Source organism: Malania oleifera, chromosome 8 (assembly GCF_029873635.1).
Source record: "Malania oleifera isolate guangnan ecotype guangnan chromosome 8, ASM2987363v1, whole genome shotgun sequence".
NCBI lineage: Eukaryota > Viridiplantae > Streptophyta > Magnoliopsida > Santalales > Ximeniaceae > Malania > Malania oleifera.
In genome coordinates this window covers 22811655-22832420 of record NC_080424.1, presented here as the reverse complement: position 1 = coordinate 22832420, position 20766 = coordinate 22811655, and the positions used below count along the sequence as shown (strand labels likewise).

The following is a 20766-nucleotide window of genomic DNA, read 5'->3' as shown; positions in this document are numbered from 1 at the left end:
ATAGAACGATGCACCTCCTCTAGAATCGTCCTTCTGATCTCATCATCGTTCGGAACGCACAATCTGGTCCTAAACCTTAACACACTTCTCTCAGAGATGTTAAACTCTGTAGCCAATCCCTGCTATACTTTTTCCTTAACCTCCGCCAACTCTGCATCACTAGCCTGTGCAATTTTTATACGCACAAATAAGGTCGATTGGATCACCAAACTAGCAAGATAAGCCTGATGATCACCAACCACCAACTCTATACCCGAGCTTTCCAAATCTTGTCTGATGTGACATTGAGTTACACCCGCAGATACAGTCGTAGACCTGACTTCCGACTCAACCCATCAACTACCACATTAGCCTTCCCCAGGTCATAACTGATCGTGCAATCGTAGTCTTTAATCAACTCTAGCCACCGCCTTTGCCTCATGTTCAACTCCTTCTGTGTAAAGAAATACCTAAGGCTCTTATGGTCAGTGAAGATCTCACATTGCACCCCATAAAGTTAATGTCGCCAGATCTTCAGTGCATATACCACTGCAGCTAATTCCAGATCGTGCGTAGGGTAGTTCTTCTCATATTCCTTCAATTGCCGAGAAGCATACACCACTACCTTACCTTGCTACATAAGCACACATCCCAGACCTTTCAGAGATGCGTCGCTATAAATCACAAATCCACCATCCCCCGAAGGAATGGTCAACACTAAAGTAGTAACCAGTTGGTGCTTCAACTCCTGAAAACACTGCTTGCAATCACTAGTCCACTCAAACTGTACTCCTTTCCTGGTCAATTGTGTCAGAGGTCCAGACAATTTAGAGAATCCCTCTATGAACCGACGATAGTAACCCACCAGTCTCAGAAAACTCCGAACCGCTTGCACATTCTTCGGCCTCACCCAGTCAACCACAACTTCAATCTTGCTAGGATCAACTGATATATCATCCCCAGTAACCACATGGCCTAAGAACGCAATCTAACTCAACCAGAATTCAAATTTCTTCAGTTTAGCATACAACTTCTTCTCCCACAGAATCAGTAACACTAATCTCAAATGTTCCACATGCTATTCCGTACTTCTCAAGTATACCAGAATGTCATCAATGAATACCACCACGAATCGATCCAGGTACTTATGGAAAATCCTATTCATCAGATCCATGAACACTGCCAGAGCATTCGTCAACCCAAAAGGCATGACTAAGAACTCGTAGTGGCCATATCTGGTCCGGAAAGCAGTCTTCGCTACATCCTCCGCTCTAACCCTCAGGTCCGCTCTAACCCTCACCTGATGATATCTTGATCGCAAGTCAATCTTCGAAAAAACCCGCGTTCCTTGCAACTGGTCAAAAAGATCATCTATACGAGGTAAAGGATAGAGATTTTTCACAGTCACCTTGTTAATCTCACGGTAATCAATGCACATCCGCATCGACCCATCCTTATTCTTCACAAACAATACTGGAGCTCCCTAGGGCGAAACACTAGGTCGAATGAATCCCTTGTCCAGTAATTCCTGCAACTACTCCTTCAACTCCCAAAGTTCAGCTGAAGTCATCCAGTACAGAGATTTAGAGATCGATGCCTTACCAGGCAGCAACTCTATTGCAAACTCCACCTCACGATCTGGAGGTAAACCGGGTAATTCATCTGGAAACACATCCACGAACTCGCTGACTACCTGAATATCCTCGATCCTGAACTCATCTCGTTATGGTTCCTTCACACAAGCTAGGTACCCCTGACATCCGTCCAAGAGTAGCCTCCTCAGCTGCAAAGCCGATAGAATCTATGGCACTGGATGCACACACGATCCAACGAATTCATTCTCCTGCTCCCCAAGAGGTCTAAACACTACTACCTTCTTACGACAGTCGATCACTGCGTAACTGGAGAACAACCAATCCATCCCCAGAATGATATCAAACCCCGACAAGTTGTATACAACAAGATTCACCGGTAGCAGCTTCTCCTGAATTTCCACTGGGCAGCCTACCAACATCTTCCTGCACAAAGATACACTCTCAGATGGTGTAGTAACAGATAACGCCTCGTTTATGTCTCAGGTCTCAACCCCCCACCATCCCACAAAATTCATAGATACAAAGGAATGGGTTGCACTCGAATCAAATAAAACAGAAGCTTTATTTGAAAACAATAATAAGGTACCTGTCACCACATTACCTGCATGCTCAGCGTCCGCTGGAGTAAGTGAGTATACTCTGGCTGGAGCTGTATTCGTCTGAACGGTTCCCCGAAGTATCTAATTGTTCCCTTGGTCCCCACTGAATGTAGGCACATCCCGCTTCGGTGCACAACAATCACGAGCCATGTGACCAGGCCAACCACAGTTATAGCAGTTACCTTCAAAAGACCGACACTCACCATCGTGCCGTCTGAAGCACCTGGTACAACGACCACTAGTCTGGCTCCCTTGAGAATCCTGGCACTCGCTATTTATGTAATAGCCTGAGCCCTTGTTCCTCTTCTTCCACAATCCCTTATGAGATCTTGTCTGAGAACCAAAAGGTAATGTCCTCTTCCTCGATTCCTAACCCACCTCGTCTTCTCAGATACCGGTCTCAATCACCATGGCCTTATCCACCTACACCGAGAACTCGCGGATCTGAAGCATACCCACTAGTCTACAGATATCCTTCCTCAGGCCCTTCTCGAAGCTCCAAGTCTTCTCATACTCGCTCGAGATCAGACACGGCATGAACTGGGACAGCTCTACGTACCGAGCCACATATCCCTGCACCGTCATACTCCCCTGAGTCAGAGCAGAAAACTCATCTGCCTTCGTATCTCGTACTGAAACCGGGAAGTATCTATCAAAGAACACCTTCTTGAAATGGCTCCACATCATCTCCTCTAGACCGGCTCTCTACTTCTCCAACAGACTCACTGCAGTCCACCATCGACCCGCCTCCCTAGACAACTGGAAAGTGGCATAAAGGACTCGCTGCCTATCCGTGCAGTGCAGGACCTCCAAGATCCTCTCAGTCTTCTCCACCCAATCCTCTGCTATCGACAGGTCAGGTCCCCCAGAGAACGTCAGAGGATGCATGCGTATGAAACTCTCAATGGTGCACCCCGTAGCAACAAGAGAACGCTCACGTCTCCTCACACTCCGCCCAATCTCCCGTAATACCTGCCTTGTCAAACCTCGAGGCACAAAAGGAGACTTATCACTAGCAGTCTCCTCGAAACCACTTCCCAAGTCATTATCCTTGGGCTCCATTTTGCAGCACAATAGGAATCTATCAGTATCCCTACGACACATACAGTTAACACAATGATCCACACTAATCGTGTTAACTACTCCCTGCCAGGTCTAGGTCTTTCCTATCACACCGACACGAAGTCATCAATGATCTGTCCTACTAGAATCATCATCCCAGGAAAAACACGGAATACCGTCGACAAACCCCGATCTAGCAACCAAACAACCCTCAACCAACTCTACCCATTTCCACATCCTATACTCTGGTATGTACTCATAACTAAGCCTAACCAAATCTACAAGACCTAGTAACGTGGTTAGCTCTGATACCAAGTTGTCATACCCCGAACCCGAAATTGGGACCCAGGGGTGAGAATGTAATCTAACCTGTTCCTGTATCTAATAAAATATATAAAGATACAGTACAATGGATGAGGGTCCGACCCCATGGGGTTCCCAGGCACCCTAAACACATCCAAATACAATCATATACACAGCGAAAAAAGGTTATTCTATAACAACATATACAGTACCATACCAGAGTCTATATACGAGCAGAACATAACTCTATCAAAATGTACAAACGGGTGCCCAAATACATCTCAAAATGGAAACTCATCAAAAATATAGTCCTAGCACTTACCGAAGCACTAAACGTAGTACACCGGCCACTACGCTCCCTACACCAGGACACTAGTTCCGGTTACTCAAAGGACCTGTAAAAATGTACGTACAACAGGGGTGAGACACCTCTCAGTAAAAAAGAACATAGGTTATATCAGTGTGTGGCATTTAAGTGTTATCATGATACAACATACACGCAGTTAAATGCATTCGAGTACTAGTTTCCACAGTGCATACACGCGCCCATACACATACACATACACATGATCAGCAATCCTAGTGTCATCACACCCTTCGGCCCGAAGCCGGCCGGCGACATACGGCGTTGGCCCGTAGCCAACCCGTGAACACTACGCCACCGGCACATGGCTAGTCCCCGACTCCCATGGCATCGTATCGGCACTAACTGGTGGATCCACACCGTTTGGCCTTATCTGCCAGTATAGGCTCATGCCCTCGAATATAGAGCCGGACACTCTTAGTACCTGGAACAATTTTGGAATCCCGTTCCTACTGACATTTCAACATATCACACACACATGCATTCTTATATAACCAAACAAACCACACCCATTTGGTCATCTAAATCATGGTTTTTCAAACAAATACAGTTTAAACAAATTCAATGCACGTCCATTCCAATAACACAGTATAAATCAACATATACATAGGTTTCATCAAAATCAGGGATGCAGCCCGTCGCCCCCTTTTTCCCAAAACTGTAATAATGAAAAACCCATAGTTTTCCCTCATTAGATCCCCCCAAATGAGTAGTCAAAACACACATAGGACCGTGAACCATAATTTCACCGAATTTGATTTCAAAAATAACCAATATAAACATAGTTCCCCTTACCTTTTCCCCGAATAGCCAATCCCGAACTCTAAGGTCCCTAAACAGCGAACCGAGTTCCAAAACCTACAAATCACAGTACAGAATATACTCACAAAACCATTCTCTACTAAACTATCGGATCAAAAATAAAAACCAAGCCTTACCTCTATTTTACGCCGAAACCCAAAAATCTCCGAAACGAGATTCCGATCCGTAGAAATTGTAGAGAATCCTTCCACGATCCTCGTGGTAACTTTAGATTTCCTATTCCATCAACGATCGGTGAAGAAATCTAGAGAGAGAGAGTAAGGAGAGTTTCTAGAGAGAGAGAGAGATATTTGAAGTTTCTTAATGAAGAAGTAAAGGAAATTTTTATTTATAGCCGCTTAACCCGGCCCAATTTGTCGACGAAATGGTGTCCTCGTCAACGAATCTTTCACTGACTTCGTCGACGAATCGGTGGCCTCATCGACGAATCCTGATATTCCCGATTTTCGAAAATTCTTGGCTTCTCCTTGTCGACGAGAAGAACAAAGACTTCGTCAACAAAACTTGGCTTCGTCGACGAGGCCTGCTCTTTTACCAAAATGCCCCTCTCTTTAAATATTTAAAAACCATTATCAAGAATCGGGTTCTTACACTAATGATCATCTCTCTTCTCAAAATATGCCTAGATGACATATATAGTAGTTCCTTGGAGGTTTCCCCCCATTTACCCAACCACTCAACGCTCAAAAATTCATAATTCAGAAAAACTGCCGCAGCCCAAGCTCCTCTTATCGACAAGACCAAGAAGACCCTTCGTCGACGAATACAAGGCTCTCGTCAATGATGCCAGAAATCTGAAAAATTCATGCTCTCGGTAATTATTCGTTGATGAGCTTCAGAGCCTTCATCGACGAACCTCTGTTGTTCTCTCGTCGACGAGCATAGGCCCCTCATTGACGAGTCATGTTGTGCTGCCCCCTTCATATTTTTCCTCCTTCCTTCTTTGCTTATAGAAACAGAAGTATAAGAACCATAAATAACACAGCCCTTATATACCATTCTGTATTAGGAAAAAACCATCGACGGTTTCTTAGGTTCCCAAAAAATTGTCACCGGTTTTGTCCTTAACCTTACCGATTTCACTGTTTTCCCTTTTACCCGGTTGCGATAACTATATAATCGTCGATGGTTTTCTTAGCACTCTAGAAAACCGTCGCCGGTTTTCTCCTCACCAAACCATTTTCCTTCCTTTTCTTATTTATTTTTAATATTATATTTTTCAGGTCTCTATAGGTTGTCTTTTGATGGGAAATGATATTTCATGCAAAATACTTGGTATTGGAAATGTCAAAATCAAAATGTATGATGGTGTTGTAAGAACCATATGTGATATAAGGCATGCACCTAGTCTAAGGAAGAATGTTATTTCACTAGGCACTTTAGACTGTAACGGGTATTGTTACAAGTCTGAAAGTGGAGAAATGAAAATGTGTGAAGGTGACTCAATAGTGATGAAAGGAGAAAAGTTAGTAGGAAATATCTATGCACTGCAGGGTGTTACAGTTGTAGGTGGAGCTGCAGCTGTAGAATCTGAGTCATTTATTCTGTGCATATGCGGTTATGGCATATGGGTGATTATATGCATTTAGGTGTTTGGGGACGGGTGAGGATAGCATCACGGGGCAGGCATATATTTTTCATGGGTGTATCACAAAAGGTCTTGGTTTATCTCATGTGGCACAAGTATGATGTTAATGTGTTTACCAAGTTAAACTTGTGGTTGAGGTAGAGTACCAGACCAAAAGAGAGATCCTCAGGTGAGACATTAGGACTAAGTACTGTTGTTTTGTTCAAGGGGTTTTGTGAGTAGACTAGGTTATATACAGGGCTTGCAGGGAACTTCTTGGTGAAGTTAGTGAATATGACGCGTTTTTCGTGTGGGAGAGTTGCAAGTGAATTGTGGGCAGGTTTTATAGTAGACTACTTGGTTGTGAGTGGATGCCCACTGGTGCACTATTATAGTGACGGAGGATTTAGGCTTGGTGTTATGTCTAGACAGTACATCTTTCTGAGTTATAAGAAAGGTGGGTGCAAGTTGGGTGATCCTGTGACAAACATAGAGGTGATCGAGGACATAGCTTTTGGTGAGAAAGTAGTGGGGTAGCGTTCTCACTTAAAGGAAGAGAAACAAATACCAGCAAAATTAAGGCAACAACAAACATGTAATTCAAGTGGAGTTAGATACTGAGGGTAGAAATGTGGGGAGTTCTATCTCGGGTCAACAATATCATGGTATGAATGGGCATGTGATGCAGGTGGAGCAACAGACTCAGGGTAGAGATTACATTGGTCATATTGTAGGGAGTTTCAGCTCAGAAGACCAACAGGATCACGGTGAGTCCATGTACACTATTAAACCACCACTCATGTATAAATTTGGAATTCTGGTGTTATATGCATTCATTACTACCAGCAGCAAGGTTTCTACTATTTTTCAAGTTGCAATGCATGGCAAAGGGAAAAATAGGTGGATTAGTGCTATGGTGGAGGAAATTGAGGTATTGCATAAGAACCAGGTGTGTGAGTTGGTGAGGGTTCCAGTGAGGAAGAGGGTGATAGGATGCAATGGAGTGATGTATCTGTTGTGTGTGAATGACATGTTATTGGCTAGGAAAGCTTTGACTGAGGCTGATTAATTGGGAACTCTGTTGAAAGGTTTTGACATGAATGTGTTGGGTACGACCAAGATAGGTCTTGATTTGCTGATTTGCATGGACAAAGCTGCAGGGAGATTGGTGTTATCTCAAGGTGGCTTTGTGGACGGAACCGTAGGGAGACTTTGTTTGCTATCTAAAGGGGGTTCTATGGAGAATCAATATCGAATGTCTACCACTCGGTACCCAAGGACGAGTTGTGATATCCGGGATATGTCAAAGGTCCCTCATGATGGTGTAATGGGGTGTTTCGGCAGGCAACAGAGTGGACCGTCAGTTATAAGATTTGTTGAGGATTGTGCAGGGAACTTTAGTGATAGTAGGCTTGCAGCAACGTTTGTGTTTACTGTTACGGGAAGGCCTTGTTGGAAGCCTAGGGCAAAGTCTCATATTGTTGCATCTACAACTGTATCGGGGTTGATGGTAGAAATCGAAGCTGCCATCGGCAAGTTTAAGCGGCATTACTTGGACTTGGTGTTTGTCTCCAGTTGCTAGACAGGAGGTGGTCCTAACCTAACGTCTCAAGTTCAAGGTGGAGCAACGAGTTCATGTTTTCCATTTCTCCTAAGGGGTGTATGTTCGCCAAGGTGGAGTTTGTTGTAAATTGTGTCACACATTCTAAGAAAAAGCATGAAGGAAATCAGAGAGCAACAGTGCAGTAGGGGCAAGATTTCTATTCTATCTGAAATCGTCGACGGTTTGTCAATGGTTTGGCTCAGAATAGCTTGCACAAATTTTGAATTTTGAATAATTGGACATTATTTTGGTTGTGTCTCGAGGGGAAACTTCCAACGAGGCTTATATATACATAGAATACGTTGTATATGGTGTGCTTTTGTGCCTTTTGCATGCCAAGGGTGCCAAGTGTGGTTGAGAGTATTCTTGAGAGGATTCATGTATTGTTCATGTAATTTGGACAAGAAAATAGTGAATTCTTGTCGTTTGCTCTTGTTGATGTAAGCATTGTCGAACCATGTAATTCCTGGTGTCAATGTTCTTGTTATTGTTTTCTTTGTATTGTTGTGGTTGTGGAATTGTTCTGTATTCACCGTTAGATTGCTGCATTGTTTTTTTTTATTCTTTTACACAATTATATATATTCTGTTGTGCATGTTTGGGGTTTTTACACAACATAAAGACTAGGCAAGTAAGATTGGTAGATATGTGGTTAACGTTTTTGGATTTTGTGAATGTTGATTTACTTTCTTAAATTTGTAGCATTTTCCTTTCTAATATCTTTTGTTATGGTAACTTAGGTGCACACTTTGTTGCTGCTCATATTGGTATGTTCTTCCATATGCGATATCTTGCTTATAAAACACCTTAACAAATCCGGTGATGGATCCCTGAAGTGACATACTATTGTTCTTCATGCAATTCTTGAGGTAAGGGAAACCTTACAACTCTAACGAAGAAACCTTACAACTCATATGGGTTACCCGATGTCAAATATAGGCATATAGCAAGCAAGCGTTTTACCCATGGTATTAGTTTGTATTATTTGTCAACATATGTGTATGACAATACAAATTAGTTTATTTTTTTTGTAGAAGGTTAGAATTTTGATTTTAGATATAAATTTAAATATATTGAGATAAAATACTAGAATTTTATATTAAATTTTAAGAAAAAAGATATTTACCTTTCTTGAAGTTTGTCAAAAAAAAAAAAAAAAAAAAAGGACCTCTCTAACATTTATAAAATCCCATAAACCTCATGGGTACTTAGCACTCTAAAAATGATATGGATGAATTTGCCCTTTGGAACACACAGTAGTCATCTTGTTTGACCTTCAGTCCTAACCTAAATTGATACTCCCCTCATACATTTACCTCAATTTGATGGTTCATCCTTTGGAATTCATTCCTGACCACCTGCTCTACCATCTTCTAATTCTCCTCTCATTGAAGAAACCTAACAAAACCCCAGGCCCAATTGCATTTAAAGTTGTGTAAGAAATGTTCATGGTTTTTTTTTTTGTAGGGTTTTGGGGGATGCATTGGTGAGTTCATAAAGAGGGTTTCGCAGGAAGCTTTTATTATAGTCAATTGATACTCATGTTGAGGCGTTGCCACCCCCACTTCGCTGCTTGCAGGATGACCAAAGAAAAGTAGAGGAAGAGGAGTTAATAGGCCTGCACCAAATATACTCTCAGCTGTCCACTAGCTGAATTGGTAAGGATTTTGAGCACAAGAAGTGCACTTGTTAAAGGAATCCCATATGATGTGGAGGCTCAAAGAGCAAGCATGGGTCGAGGGTAAGGACAAGCTGCTGCTAGTGGACACCATTGATGGAGTTGACACTGCTTTTGGGGGATTAAATAATTTTTTGGATACTTGTAGGAGCATAGTGCTGGAAATATAATGCTTGACAATTAAACATGTTCACTTTCTGGGATTACTTTTTGTGTATAACTCGATTTGCAATTATGATTTTGAATAGGTTTTTATAGCGTTTACTGTAGACAGATTAGTATGTGAGTAACACAATAGTTTATAAAGGAAGTAGGGTATTTTGTGTACCCCAAGAGATTTTGATGCATTTATAAGATTGGATTGATTGAAAAATAGCCACGCTTTATTCCAAATTTGCCCAAATTGGCATGCCCAAAACACATTGTGTTTCAGCATTTGTAAGGTCTTAAAATTGTTGCAGTATATTTGTTATCATCAATTGATTTTTTTGTAATTCTACATAGAAGTGCATTGGTATACTGGAACATCCAAAGGACAGACATAGCTTTTCCCTTATTATGAGAAGGATTTGGTAGCGGTGGCTCCACATATTTATGAGATACAGAGGTTGGCATGAATTTCGTCATCTCCAAAAGCAGAGAGAGGGAAACATGAAGGAAATAAGTTATACTATGCTTTAGTTATTTTGTTTTAATCATATGGGTAAAGCAAGAAAGCAAAACTTTTGGCTACACAAGTATATGCAACAAAAATGTTTCCATTTGATAAGAAGGATGCAAATACTAAAGCAATGTGAGACGAAGGAACTTGTTGCAAGAATGAAACTCCTTACCACCAGCGATAATATACTTTGGCCTCCTTAAAAAACGCTTGATTTAATAAGGGCTGAAACGGGGGAAAAATCATTTTTAGAAGCTGCTGGAAGTGATGCTCGCACTAAACAAACCTCAGGAAGTGCTGACCATCTCTTATCCAAAATTATACCTTATTTTATAATAACATTAGCAAATTGATAATCAAATTAGCTCACCATTTCAACCCGATTGACCACTAGCTTGAGAATTAAAATAATAATTTTTCAAAAAGTAATTTTAGAACATAAAATTATATATTTTTAAAATTTTTCAATAATTAACTCAAGAAGCACTCTTCTTTCTAAAATCATTTTTGAAGACATTTCCAGCGATTAAATTTCAAACCCAAGCGATTTTTGTTTAAAACCCACGGCCTGAACTTGCAAATTCCATTAAACCAAGTCATACATTCACTCATCTTTTTTCGTTTACAAACCATGGGAGAGGATAAAACCCACTACAAATAGTGAACCAAATTAACCATGACGACCAAAACACAAGAGTAACAAAGAGAGCATTAAGCAGCAACATAAAGCTTGTCCCGAACCAAACACGCCATGATGGGGAGGGAAAATGCAAAAAAAAAAAAAAAAAGACAGCGATAAACGAAAGCACATCGTGCAACAAAAAAAAAAAAAATTTGAGAAAGCTACCCTAACCATCCACCTGTCTTCAGAAACTAGTAAATATAGCAGCCAACCTGCAACGAAGCATGGGCATTATTTAGCACGATACAAGGGCATTGTTATTGCATAATGGCAGAAGCAATACTAACAGCATACAGATAGTAGCAGTGGCGGTAGTGACAGAAACAGCAGCTGCATCAGTTATATCCAAATCACTCTTCTTCAGATTCCGACTCTGCACTCTGCAGCCAGTCGATGAAGGGCTTGACATTCTTCCAAATCTGAGAATTTTTATTCTCTCCTGTCGACCCCTGCTGATACCACACCAATATAAACATTTCCTCCAAGACATCACAGTCATAAAGAACTTTCAGAACCAAGGCAGCTTCCTTCACCCCCTCGGAGCTAGACTTCACAAAGAAACATTCAATAGCACGCAGCAAAATCATCTGGGACCCCTCCTCTTGAACAGCTGCCATGAGGTAATTTTTCTTCTTGGCCGCCACCTTGGCCAACCCCTTCTGCACACCCTCAAACAGAGCTTCAATCAGCACATTCATGACCTCCTGAGAAGTGCCAGATAATGTGGCCAAAAAGGATTTAAGCTTGCCTGCAGATGAACCATTCTTTAGGAATTCCTTAATCTCAGCAACAAGTCTATACTGGGGATCAGTCAACTTTGACCCATTCTGATGTTTATTGACTTCAGTCTTCCCATTGCATTCTGGAGAATTCTTCCCTGACTTGGGCTTCTCTTCACCAGCAGAAAGCATAACCATCCCAGCCGTAACAGAAGTTAGCTGGTCCTGGATACGTTGCCTAGCTGCCTCCAAAGAAGTATCAGTTTGCCACTGAACATTACTAGCATCATCCTCGGCTCCCACGGATTCATTCTCATCTGCCTGGCTACCAGCTGGAGAGTGATCCTCATCAGAGACATTGTTCTTCTTCTTGATTGGTTTGCTTTTGGACAATACATCCTTGGAACCAGCAGACGTGCCCTTCTTCTTTGCTGCCTCCTTTTTAAGCCTTTTCAGCTCCTCATCAGCTGCCTCCCCTTCCTTCATCCTCTCCTTCTCTGCCCTCCTCATTGCTTTCTTGTCTTTTGAATTCTTCTTCTGCTCAGGAGGGTTCTTGATTATAAATGTTGTAAGCTTGTCCCTCATATCAACATCTGAGACAAATCCACAAGCCGCACATTTAAGAGTGACCATCTGCGTCTTAGAAATAAGAATCTCAGTTTCCGGATTCCCACAACCATAACACTGAACATATTTCTTAATAAAAATTTCTAGAAGTCCAGCAAGTTTGGCAGTTTCGTGGGCTCCATTAACAAGGGCAGTTCCAGTCTTCCCATCAAATTTAGATTGGGCTCCAAGCTCACAACCAAAATACTTTGTGGTATAGGAAGCAGGTCTAGCCAATGCTTTTGCAATTTCAACCATGTTCACCACATTAGTCTTGATGCCATTTCCTCGGCCTTCAATCTTGGTTATCATTTTGGGCATCTTATACCTGTAGAAGGCATCATCCCTGTTACTAGCACCAATATTTTGCAATGCCATTTCTGCAGTGTACAATGTGTACTAAATGGGATCAATCAGAAGGTGAAAAAGCAGGCAACAGGAGAATAATCTTCAGTAGTCAGAAAACCTTCTTCCACACTGAACAGGTTCCTTGAAACTGCAGAACACATAAACTTACAAGTCTGACAGCATTTGTCCTGAAATTGCCCAAGATGCATGCAGCCAACTTTATCAAAAGAATGTATGTTCTTTTTTCTTGACGTAGGACAGTACTCTCCAAGCAGCCCAATTGACAACAAAAAATGAGAAGCTTGTTCAGACATAAAATCTTCAAACTTAGCAACCTCCACTTTAAAAAGCCACAGATTCAGCAGATTAAACTGCCAATTTCCTGAAATCACAGCTTGTAAATATGATGGTATGTACTAACAATCGTTAAAACATGGCTAAAATATTTGTTGCTGACAAAAGAAAAAGAAAACCAAGGGCACTAGTGGTCCTTAAATGACTTGGCATCTGGAATGATTACAAGCCTGAAAATGAAGAACTAGTTAAAAGAATAAATTTATCATAACAAAGCACATTCTCATATGGCAAGCAAGCATTCAATTACCAAAGTAGCACAACCCCTCCCATTCCCCAAAAACACCCCAAAAAACTTGGAACCATGATCTGGGTAGCAGATCCCAGTTCACAGTACTTCAGCAATCTAGATCACAATAGCAAGCAATCCAGAACACTAAGGAGAGGTAGAGCATCAACCTAAGCATTCACTGTGGTTCTCTCTCTCTCTCTCTCTCTCTCTCTCTCTCTATCATAGTCAGCACTCCTCCAATCTCCCCCTCTCCCACCCCCTCTCTCTCCATCAAGGATCGAATGGAAGTTCAATTTAGGGCTTTCCATAAACAGTATGCTGCATATTTCTTAAAATAATGAAGTAATCCCTCATTTTTTTCTATTTATGTCATAAGACCAATCATTTTAATATTTGTGCTACACGCCAAACTATTAAGTAAAAGCTCAAGTTCCTGAATTTTGTCATAATCCCCACCATTTTAATATTTTTGTTAGCTGCCAAAATATTAAAACCATTTTATATCATTAAAATCATGTTATTCAATCTTAAAACCTCATATTATTTTATTTCTGCAATTAAAACCTTAATCAAAATATGCTAAAAAGGTACTACTTCCTAATTTCATCTTCAATATTCAACACGTAACCTAAATAAATGCCTCAAGCACACCACCATTTTGAAATAGGAAGCTTAAACATGTACCAAATTATTGATGGTGCCCAATCCCCATATCCATGCCAAGCCCCTCCTAACATGCACACAATCTAGACTGTTCTCTTGAAATCATAGCCAAAACTGCTCCAATCTCCTTCTCCCTCCTTAAGGCCTCCTCTCTCTCCCTCACTAGGAATATAAAATGTTCCATTTAGAGTTCTCTGAATGGAAAACCATATATTCCTTAAAACAATTATGCAAGCCTTAAATTCTTTATATTTCCTATGATAAGCCCAATCATTTAAACAACTGTGTTATGTTCCAAACTATTAGATGAGTAAATATTCATCTTATTATATTTTTGACAAAATCCACACTTTGTTAGGTGCCAAATTAATAAATCAACTACGTTATTTGATCTTAACTCCATTTATTTTTCCCCCTCAAATAAACTCAGAATCAAGACAATATTGTCCAAAATAGTTCAACTTCCTAATGATATTAACAATATTTAGTGAGCAACCCAAACAAGTGATTCAACACATACCCTGATCCAAAATAGCAGACCAATTAAGATCGAAACCTACACCTCACGCCCCACATACCAAGCCAGGTGGCATAACCTGCCCTCATATAAGTAACTATTCCTAGAACCAACAAGCCATTTCTAAAATTATAGATTGAACAAATATCTTTAAACCAAAGGCATGATTCAAAAAAATAAATAAAACATTGCATTATGTAAATATTTATACATGACTACAAACATAAGAATAAAGTCATATTCTGTATCACTTAAAAAAAAATGAGGTTTTACAGATTAGAATATCTAGAAGGTTGTCAACAATTTAAATGTTTCAAAAGATACCAAATGAAATATTAATGAATTGAACCTAATAAGTTGCAAAGTTAGTGCTTAAAAATCCAAAAGTTCAAAAGTTCTTTTAAAGATGCAAGGGGAGTGCCAGACATTATATCTCAAAATTTTAAATATCAGAATTCTAGAGTAAGAAGCGCAGGAAAACATAAAAAAGCATAATTTAACACCTAGACAACGCACACTATTCAATTGTAGGCATGCTAATAAGTAGAAAATTTATAAAGGAAAGAAGCCCGACGATCCCCAAAGCCGGCCTTCTTCTGTCTGTGGGGTGATTTATTGCAAGGTTGCAATCAAGAAGTATAAAAAAACAGTGTTCAACTTAATACACTCATTAGAACAAGATTTCAATTGACAATAACAGTGTTTTAAAAGGCAAAGGCCTCACAAGGCAACTCATGAGCCTCAAGGCATTTTGACATAAGCCTTTAAGAAATTTAATTTTTCATTTAAAAATATATAAGTAAACTATACATACTAAAAGAAGTAAAAATAATGAGTTCTATTGAATATCTATAATAAAAACTGTCATGTAAACTTCACCGTGAAAGAGAAGCCATCTGCAAATACAAAGGTTGGTCAATGATCTGAAGTGGTGCGCTAAAGAAATGAAGCAGGTTGTGTGTGTGTGCGTGCGCGCGCGAGAGAAAGAGAGAGAGAGAGAGGAAGAACATCGTGTTGGCAGAGTTGTCTCACTGGAAAACTGTCATGTAAACTTCACCGTGAAAGAGAAGCCATCTGCAAATACAAAGGTTGGTTGATGATCTGAAGTGGTGTGTTGAAGAAATGAAGCAGGTAGTGTGTGCGAGCGTGCGCGCGCGCGCGAGAGAGAGAGAGAGGAAGAACATCGTGTTGGCAGAGTTGTCTCACTGGAGAATATCAACAGACTGTTTGTCGAAGGGAGAGAAACGCTATGTCAAGATCAAGTGAGGCTGCTTCTGTACGTAACTGGAACCGAAAACACTATTGTGCTCTAATTTTAATTTTCTAATCTCTTGAATATTTTATGTTATAAAAATCAGTTAAAAGGATGGGGTCCAGAACGCATAACAGCCATTTTTTAGGTGTGAAACGCACATTTTTGTAGCCAATGTGTACACCCAGCTCCAAAATGATGACACCTTTCAGGATTTTAGCCTTTTACATTACACCTTGGACTGTTTTAGCCATAAAACACATCTGAGGCACACCTTTTAAATCAATGGATAAAACTGACATTGGGGCCTTCTTTTTCTCTCACACCCTCCCTCCCTCCCACCCTCATATCCTTACTTCCAATAATTATTTTAAAATATCTTTTGATGTAAAGGAAAAACTTATAACCCACAACACTTATAGCAACTCAAACAAACTGTTGGAAGAAAAACTATTTATTGCTCTTTTAATTCATATCATTTTATCAAAATTTAATTCAGATAATTTTTTATGTTTACTTTTTCAAATCAAAACTTAGAAACCTTGTCATGACAAAGACCATAACAAGTATTTTGAACTTCAAAATTCATTATAACATGAAATAGCATATAAATATAATAACTCAATATAAATATTATGTATTTCAAGTTTAGTTAGCATTATTAATGGTCCTAAGAGTTAGAACAAACCATGAACATTTCAATCCAAGATACCAACAGGATACCCCAAATACCATCCAGCCACACTCTTCTTGGAAATTGAAAGGCTGAAGGATAGAAAAAGATGGAGGCTTGAATCATTATTGCAAGATGAGATTACTTGAACAGAAGCAACCATTTATCAGTGACATCACCACCTCTGTTCCAGTTGCACGCTTTTGCAGGAAGGGTTATTATGCTCACATGCTGCTTGTAAAAACAATGTGGGCATTAAGCCAGTTATTTGAATGGCATTAGCGGTTTTCTTATTGCAATGCATCTCCACAAGATTGCTGGGAGTTGGGACAAAGGATGGGAACAGGCTTGCAGGACAGAAAATCAGAACTCATAATTGGGACCCCCAATTTCACAGAAACTATACCATTTGCATTATTTTTTCTCATTTATGTTACCATATCCCCATATCTTCAATTATTGCATTTAAAATAAATTGTAAATGCAACAAAACAGAAAACTCAATTCCACAACATGCAGTACACATATCCTGTATGTATATATAAGTAAAAAAAATTAGTAAATCATTTTTCAGACAAAAATATCATCATCCCTAAAAACAAACATATATATATATAAAAAAGAGAGAATTAAGTTTAACCATAATAACATTTAGAGCATTATTTTATATACGTTACAGATCTTTGAATTTGAAAAATTATGCAGGGGTTCAATTTCTTATACAAGTGAAAAGAATTATATTTCACTTGAAGAGCATTACTTAATTTTTTATTGTTAAAACTTCATTTATTTATTAGTCTTTGAACTTCTAAAACACATTAATATTTGCTTTTATCACTTTGAATCAAAATATCCTGAAAAAGGCTGAGCCCTTAGAACTCAACTAAGCCCAAAGACTTTAGTGCCATAAATTCCCTGAGGATATTTAAATAGGAAAACAATATGAATCCACTAATTCTTAAAATTCTGATTTTTGAAATATATATATATATATATATATATATATATATATATATATATTACACATCAGAGTAAGCTTGAACCAATATTCTAAAAACTAGAAATATCTATGGCGTACATCAATGGATATTTTTCAAATCTATGATTATATCATCCAACTTGCAAAGCACATGAGAAAAATGAGCAGTGCTACAAATTTCTCTCTACCATCAATTCCTAAATCCAATCATGGAATCGTATTAAATAAACGGAATCAAAATATGTATAATTAAAAATTAAAAAGTCACACAAAAAAAATTAAATCTTATGCTTCTATCTATAATCATTAGTCGGCTTAAATCCATAGCTCAACCACACAACAAACAACAAAGACAAAATATAGGCCAAGATGTTCGTATTTGCAAATCTTCAATCACGAATGAACTGATATGAACAAAACAATCACAGATCTACGATGACTTACACTCGATTAACACAAAATCTAGGATTAAAACGGAACGACGGAGTTCTACTACAAAGATTATCGATCAAATGGATAAGAATATGTTACAAGGGAAAACAAAAAAAAAAAAAAAAAAACAGATGATAATTGTATACATGACACGGGAAAAAGAAGCGAATTCGATACCTTCGGTAAAGTCGAAGAAAAACCCTAACACCCTTTCTCTCTCTTTATCGCCTTTGCGTGCTACAGACTGCGTGCAGAAAAAGAAGTGCAAGCAGCTTATATACGACGAAGAGAGGGAAAGCGCGTGGGATTTCGCCGACTAGGGCAACCACGCTGACGCCGTTGTTGAATTGTATTTGGATTTTGGTTTTCTGTTTCCAAAAACTTTTTCTGGTAACAGGCTAATTTAGGGCTGGGGACACTGCTTTTTGGATGTTTTACAACTATTTTCTTATTAGATTATGTTTTTATTTTTAAAATTTTTAAAAATTAAAATATTTTTTAATGTAATAATAAAAACTAAACTCTTTGATTAATCCTTTGTGATTAGTTATAAATACATAATTAAATACATATTTATGAAAGCATAATTAAATATGTATTTCGTCTCAACATAAATTAAATATTAGATGTTTGAATAATAATATTTTCTAAAACTACCCTTATAACTATCCATAAATATTTCAAAAATTTCTCGTAACTACTCTAAAATAATATTTTCTTTAAATTCTTTTATTTGTTAGTTTATTTTATTATATTATATTTATTGCTAATAAATAATCATCACTCAAAAGCCACCGAGCATGCTAATCACATGTGCCCCAACTAGTAAAAATAATAGAAATTAAATGTTAATAATGTTGGTGTGCGTCCAGTCCCACATCGCCTCTGTGGGCAGTCTCAAGCCAATATAAAATCCTGTTAACTCTTTCTCCTTTACACCTAAGTTTTGAGGATGAGCTCTTTAACTTGTTATCAGAGTTAGGCCTTGGGTCGCTTGGCTCCTTCGTGGGTTGGACTCCTTCTTGCCTCATTTCTCCCTATGGGCTCAAAGGAGAGTGTTGGTGTATGTCCAATCGCACATCGCCTCTATGGGCAATTCCAAACTAGTATAAGATCATCTTATCTCTTTCTACTTTAATACCTTGGTTTTGAGGATGAGCTCTCTAACTAATAAAGCTTTGTCTACATTAGATTAGTCTCTAGGATTTGATATTTTGTGTAATTGTTAATTCTTCTTCTTCTTCTACCACTCCCTTCTTCCAAAATGAAAGAAGAAAGTTTTCATAATCAACACTCCTTAGAAAATAACCCCTTCAAAAAAGAAATCATTGAATTGCAGGATCTTTGCACTTCATGACCCTATCCAAGTATGTGCTTAGTGCCACTGCCTCATAGAAAAACTAATGTATCCATACAAGCTCCAATCCCTCTCCGTAACACTCAAGTGACTAAAGTCCCTCTCCATGATGGTTTGACTTGTTCTTTTTCTTCTTCTTCTTGTTCTTCTTTTATTTCAATTAGCAAATGGTAAATTTCACATGTGCTTAGTGATTGAATCAAGATACAATGGATGAGCAACGAAAGTGGCTCTATAACTCATATTAACCAATGTAAGTCCAATATATATGGCATATTGCTAAATTTAACCCAAATTGGGATCTTATCCAAATTTAGTACTTCCAATACATAAGTAGGATTCTTTAAGAGAAAAAAAAAATGAATGATTTCCTATCAACCATGGCCTAACTTTTTCAACTATTCAAGTCTCTATATTGAATCCAAAATAATTTACCTATAATCAATTTCTTAAATCCAACCTTAAACAATTCTTATGGATGATCAACAAAAACCAACCACAACCAAGCGATCAAAATATAGAGTTCAAACTTTAGGTAAGTATAATGTTTAGTCTTGAAGAGATCATTTTAGCTTGTAATGGCAATATGAATACTCTGGTTAACAAATAGTACCTTGTTTTTAGTTCAAAATTCATCATAGAAACTCTCATTTGTTGGTTATCACAAAAGAATGACATGGCCTCTATGATTGGTAAGTGACTTGGAGTGACTGAATGGGGAGACTTGACCATGCCCTTGCTCTCTTCTTTTTTGTCTTGGTATTTGGCTAGGACCTTGTATCTTTTTTTCTTTTTTTTTTTTATTACGTCGGGTGTCCTCAGTCGGCATCTACCAAATTACCCTGAGATGCATCACAGCCAAAACTAATCCCTCGCCCCACAAAACGCACCCCAAGGCCCTGCAAGGGGTAAATCGAGATTTGCTCAACGCAGCAGGAATCGAACCCGAGAAGCTAACCTAGGTCACAGGCTCATCCGGGTCGCCCTTACCACTTGAGCCAACGCTCGGGGGTTAGGACCTTGTATCTTTTGATTGTAAGCCTAGTGAGCAACTATTTTTTTTTAGTTGTTTAATCACCGATTGTAGAGATCTAGAAAATTAAATTAATAAGAAAAATAAAGGAAAGAAGGAAATTTGGTTTGGTAAAGACGAAACCGTCGACAGTTTCATGGAACTCAGAAAAACCGTCGACGATTATGTGTTACCACAACCAGGTAAACGGGTAAATCAGTTAAAATGGTTTGGTTAAAGACCAAACTATCGACGGTTTGGTGGGATGCCAGAAAACCGTCGATGATTTTGTCTAGAAATGCTTAATAAAATAAATCCTACAAGCCATTTTTGTAATCCAAAATCAAATCTCTTTCTCTCTCTCTCTCTCTCTCTCTCTCTCTCTCTCTCTGATTTCTCTTCAAATTTAGCTCGATTTGACGATCAGACGCCACTATGGGGTCCTAGGAATGACTCTAATCAAGTTAATCGGAGTAGATTTTCAATTTAGGCATTCCAAACACCACTCAAAGGCTAAGGTAAGGGAGATGAATTTTTAGTTATTTTGCAGTTTAGCTAGTTTTGGTGTGTGTAGACCTGGGGCAATGTGAATATGATTATAATTCTGGGGTTAAGTTGATTGAATTAGGATTTATGGATACAAAATTGGTGCGGGCGCCGCAGGCATAGTATTAGATTCTCTGCAGGTATAGTTCTAGAAAACAAGT

General features: G+C 38.9%; 1 protein-coding gene across 1 annotated transcript; it reads right to left on the bottom strand.

Moving 5' to 3' along the window:
• Positions 1–10814: 10814 nt before the first annotated feature.
• LOC131162477 (eukaryotic translation initiation factor 5-like) lies at positions 10815–18101 on the bottom strand. Its single transcript, XM_058119004.1, has 2 exons — positions 17868–18101; positions 10815–12970 (listed from the first exon to the last, which is right to left on the bottom strand). The coding sequence occupies exon 2, from the start codon at positions 12616–12618 to the stop codon at positions 11266–11268; it is 1353 nt and encodes a 450-aa protein (XP_057974987.1). The 5' UTR covers positions 12619–12970; positions 17868–18101; the 3' UTR covers positions 10815–11265.
• Between the last annotated feature and the right edge of the window lie 2665 nt (positions 18102–20766).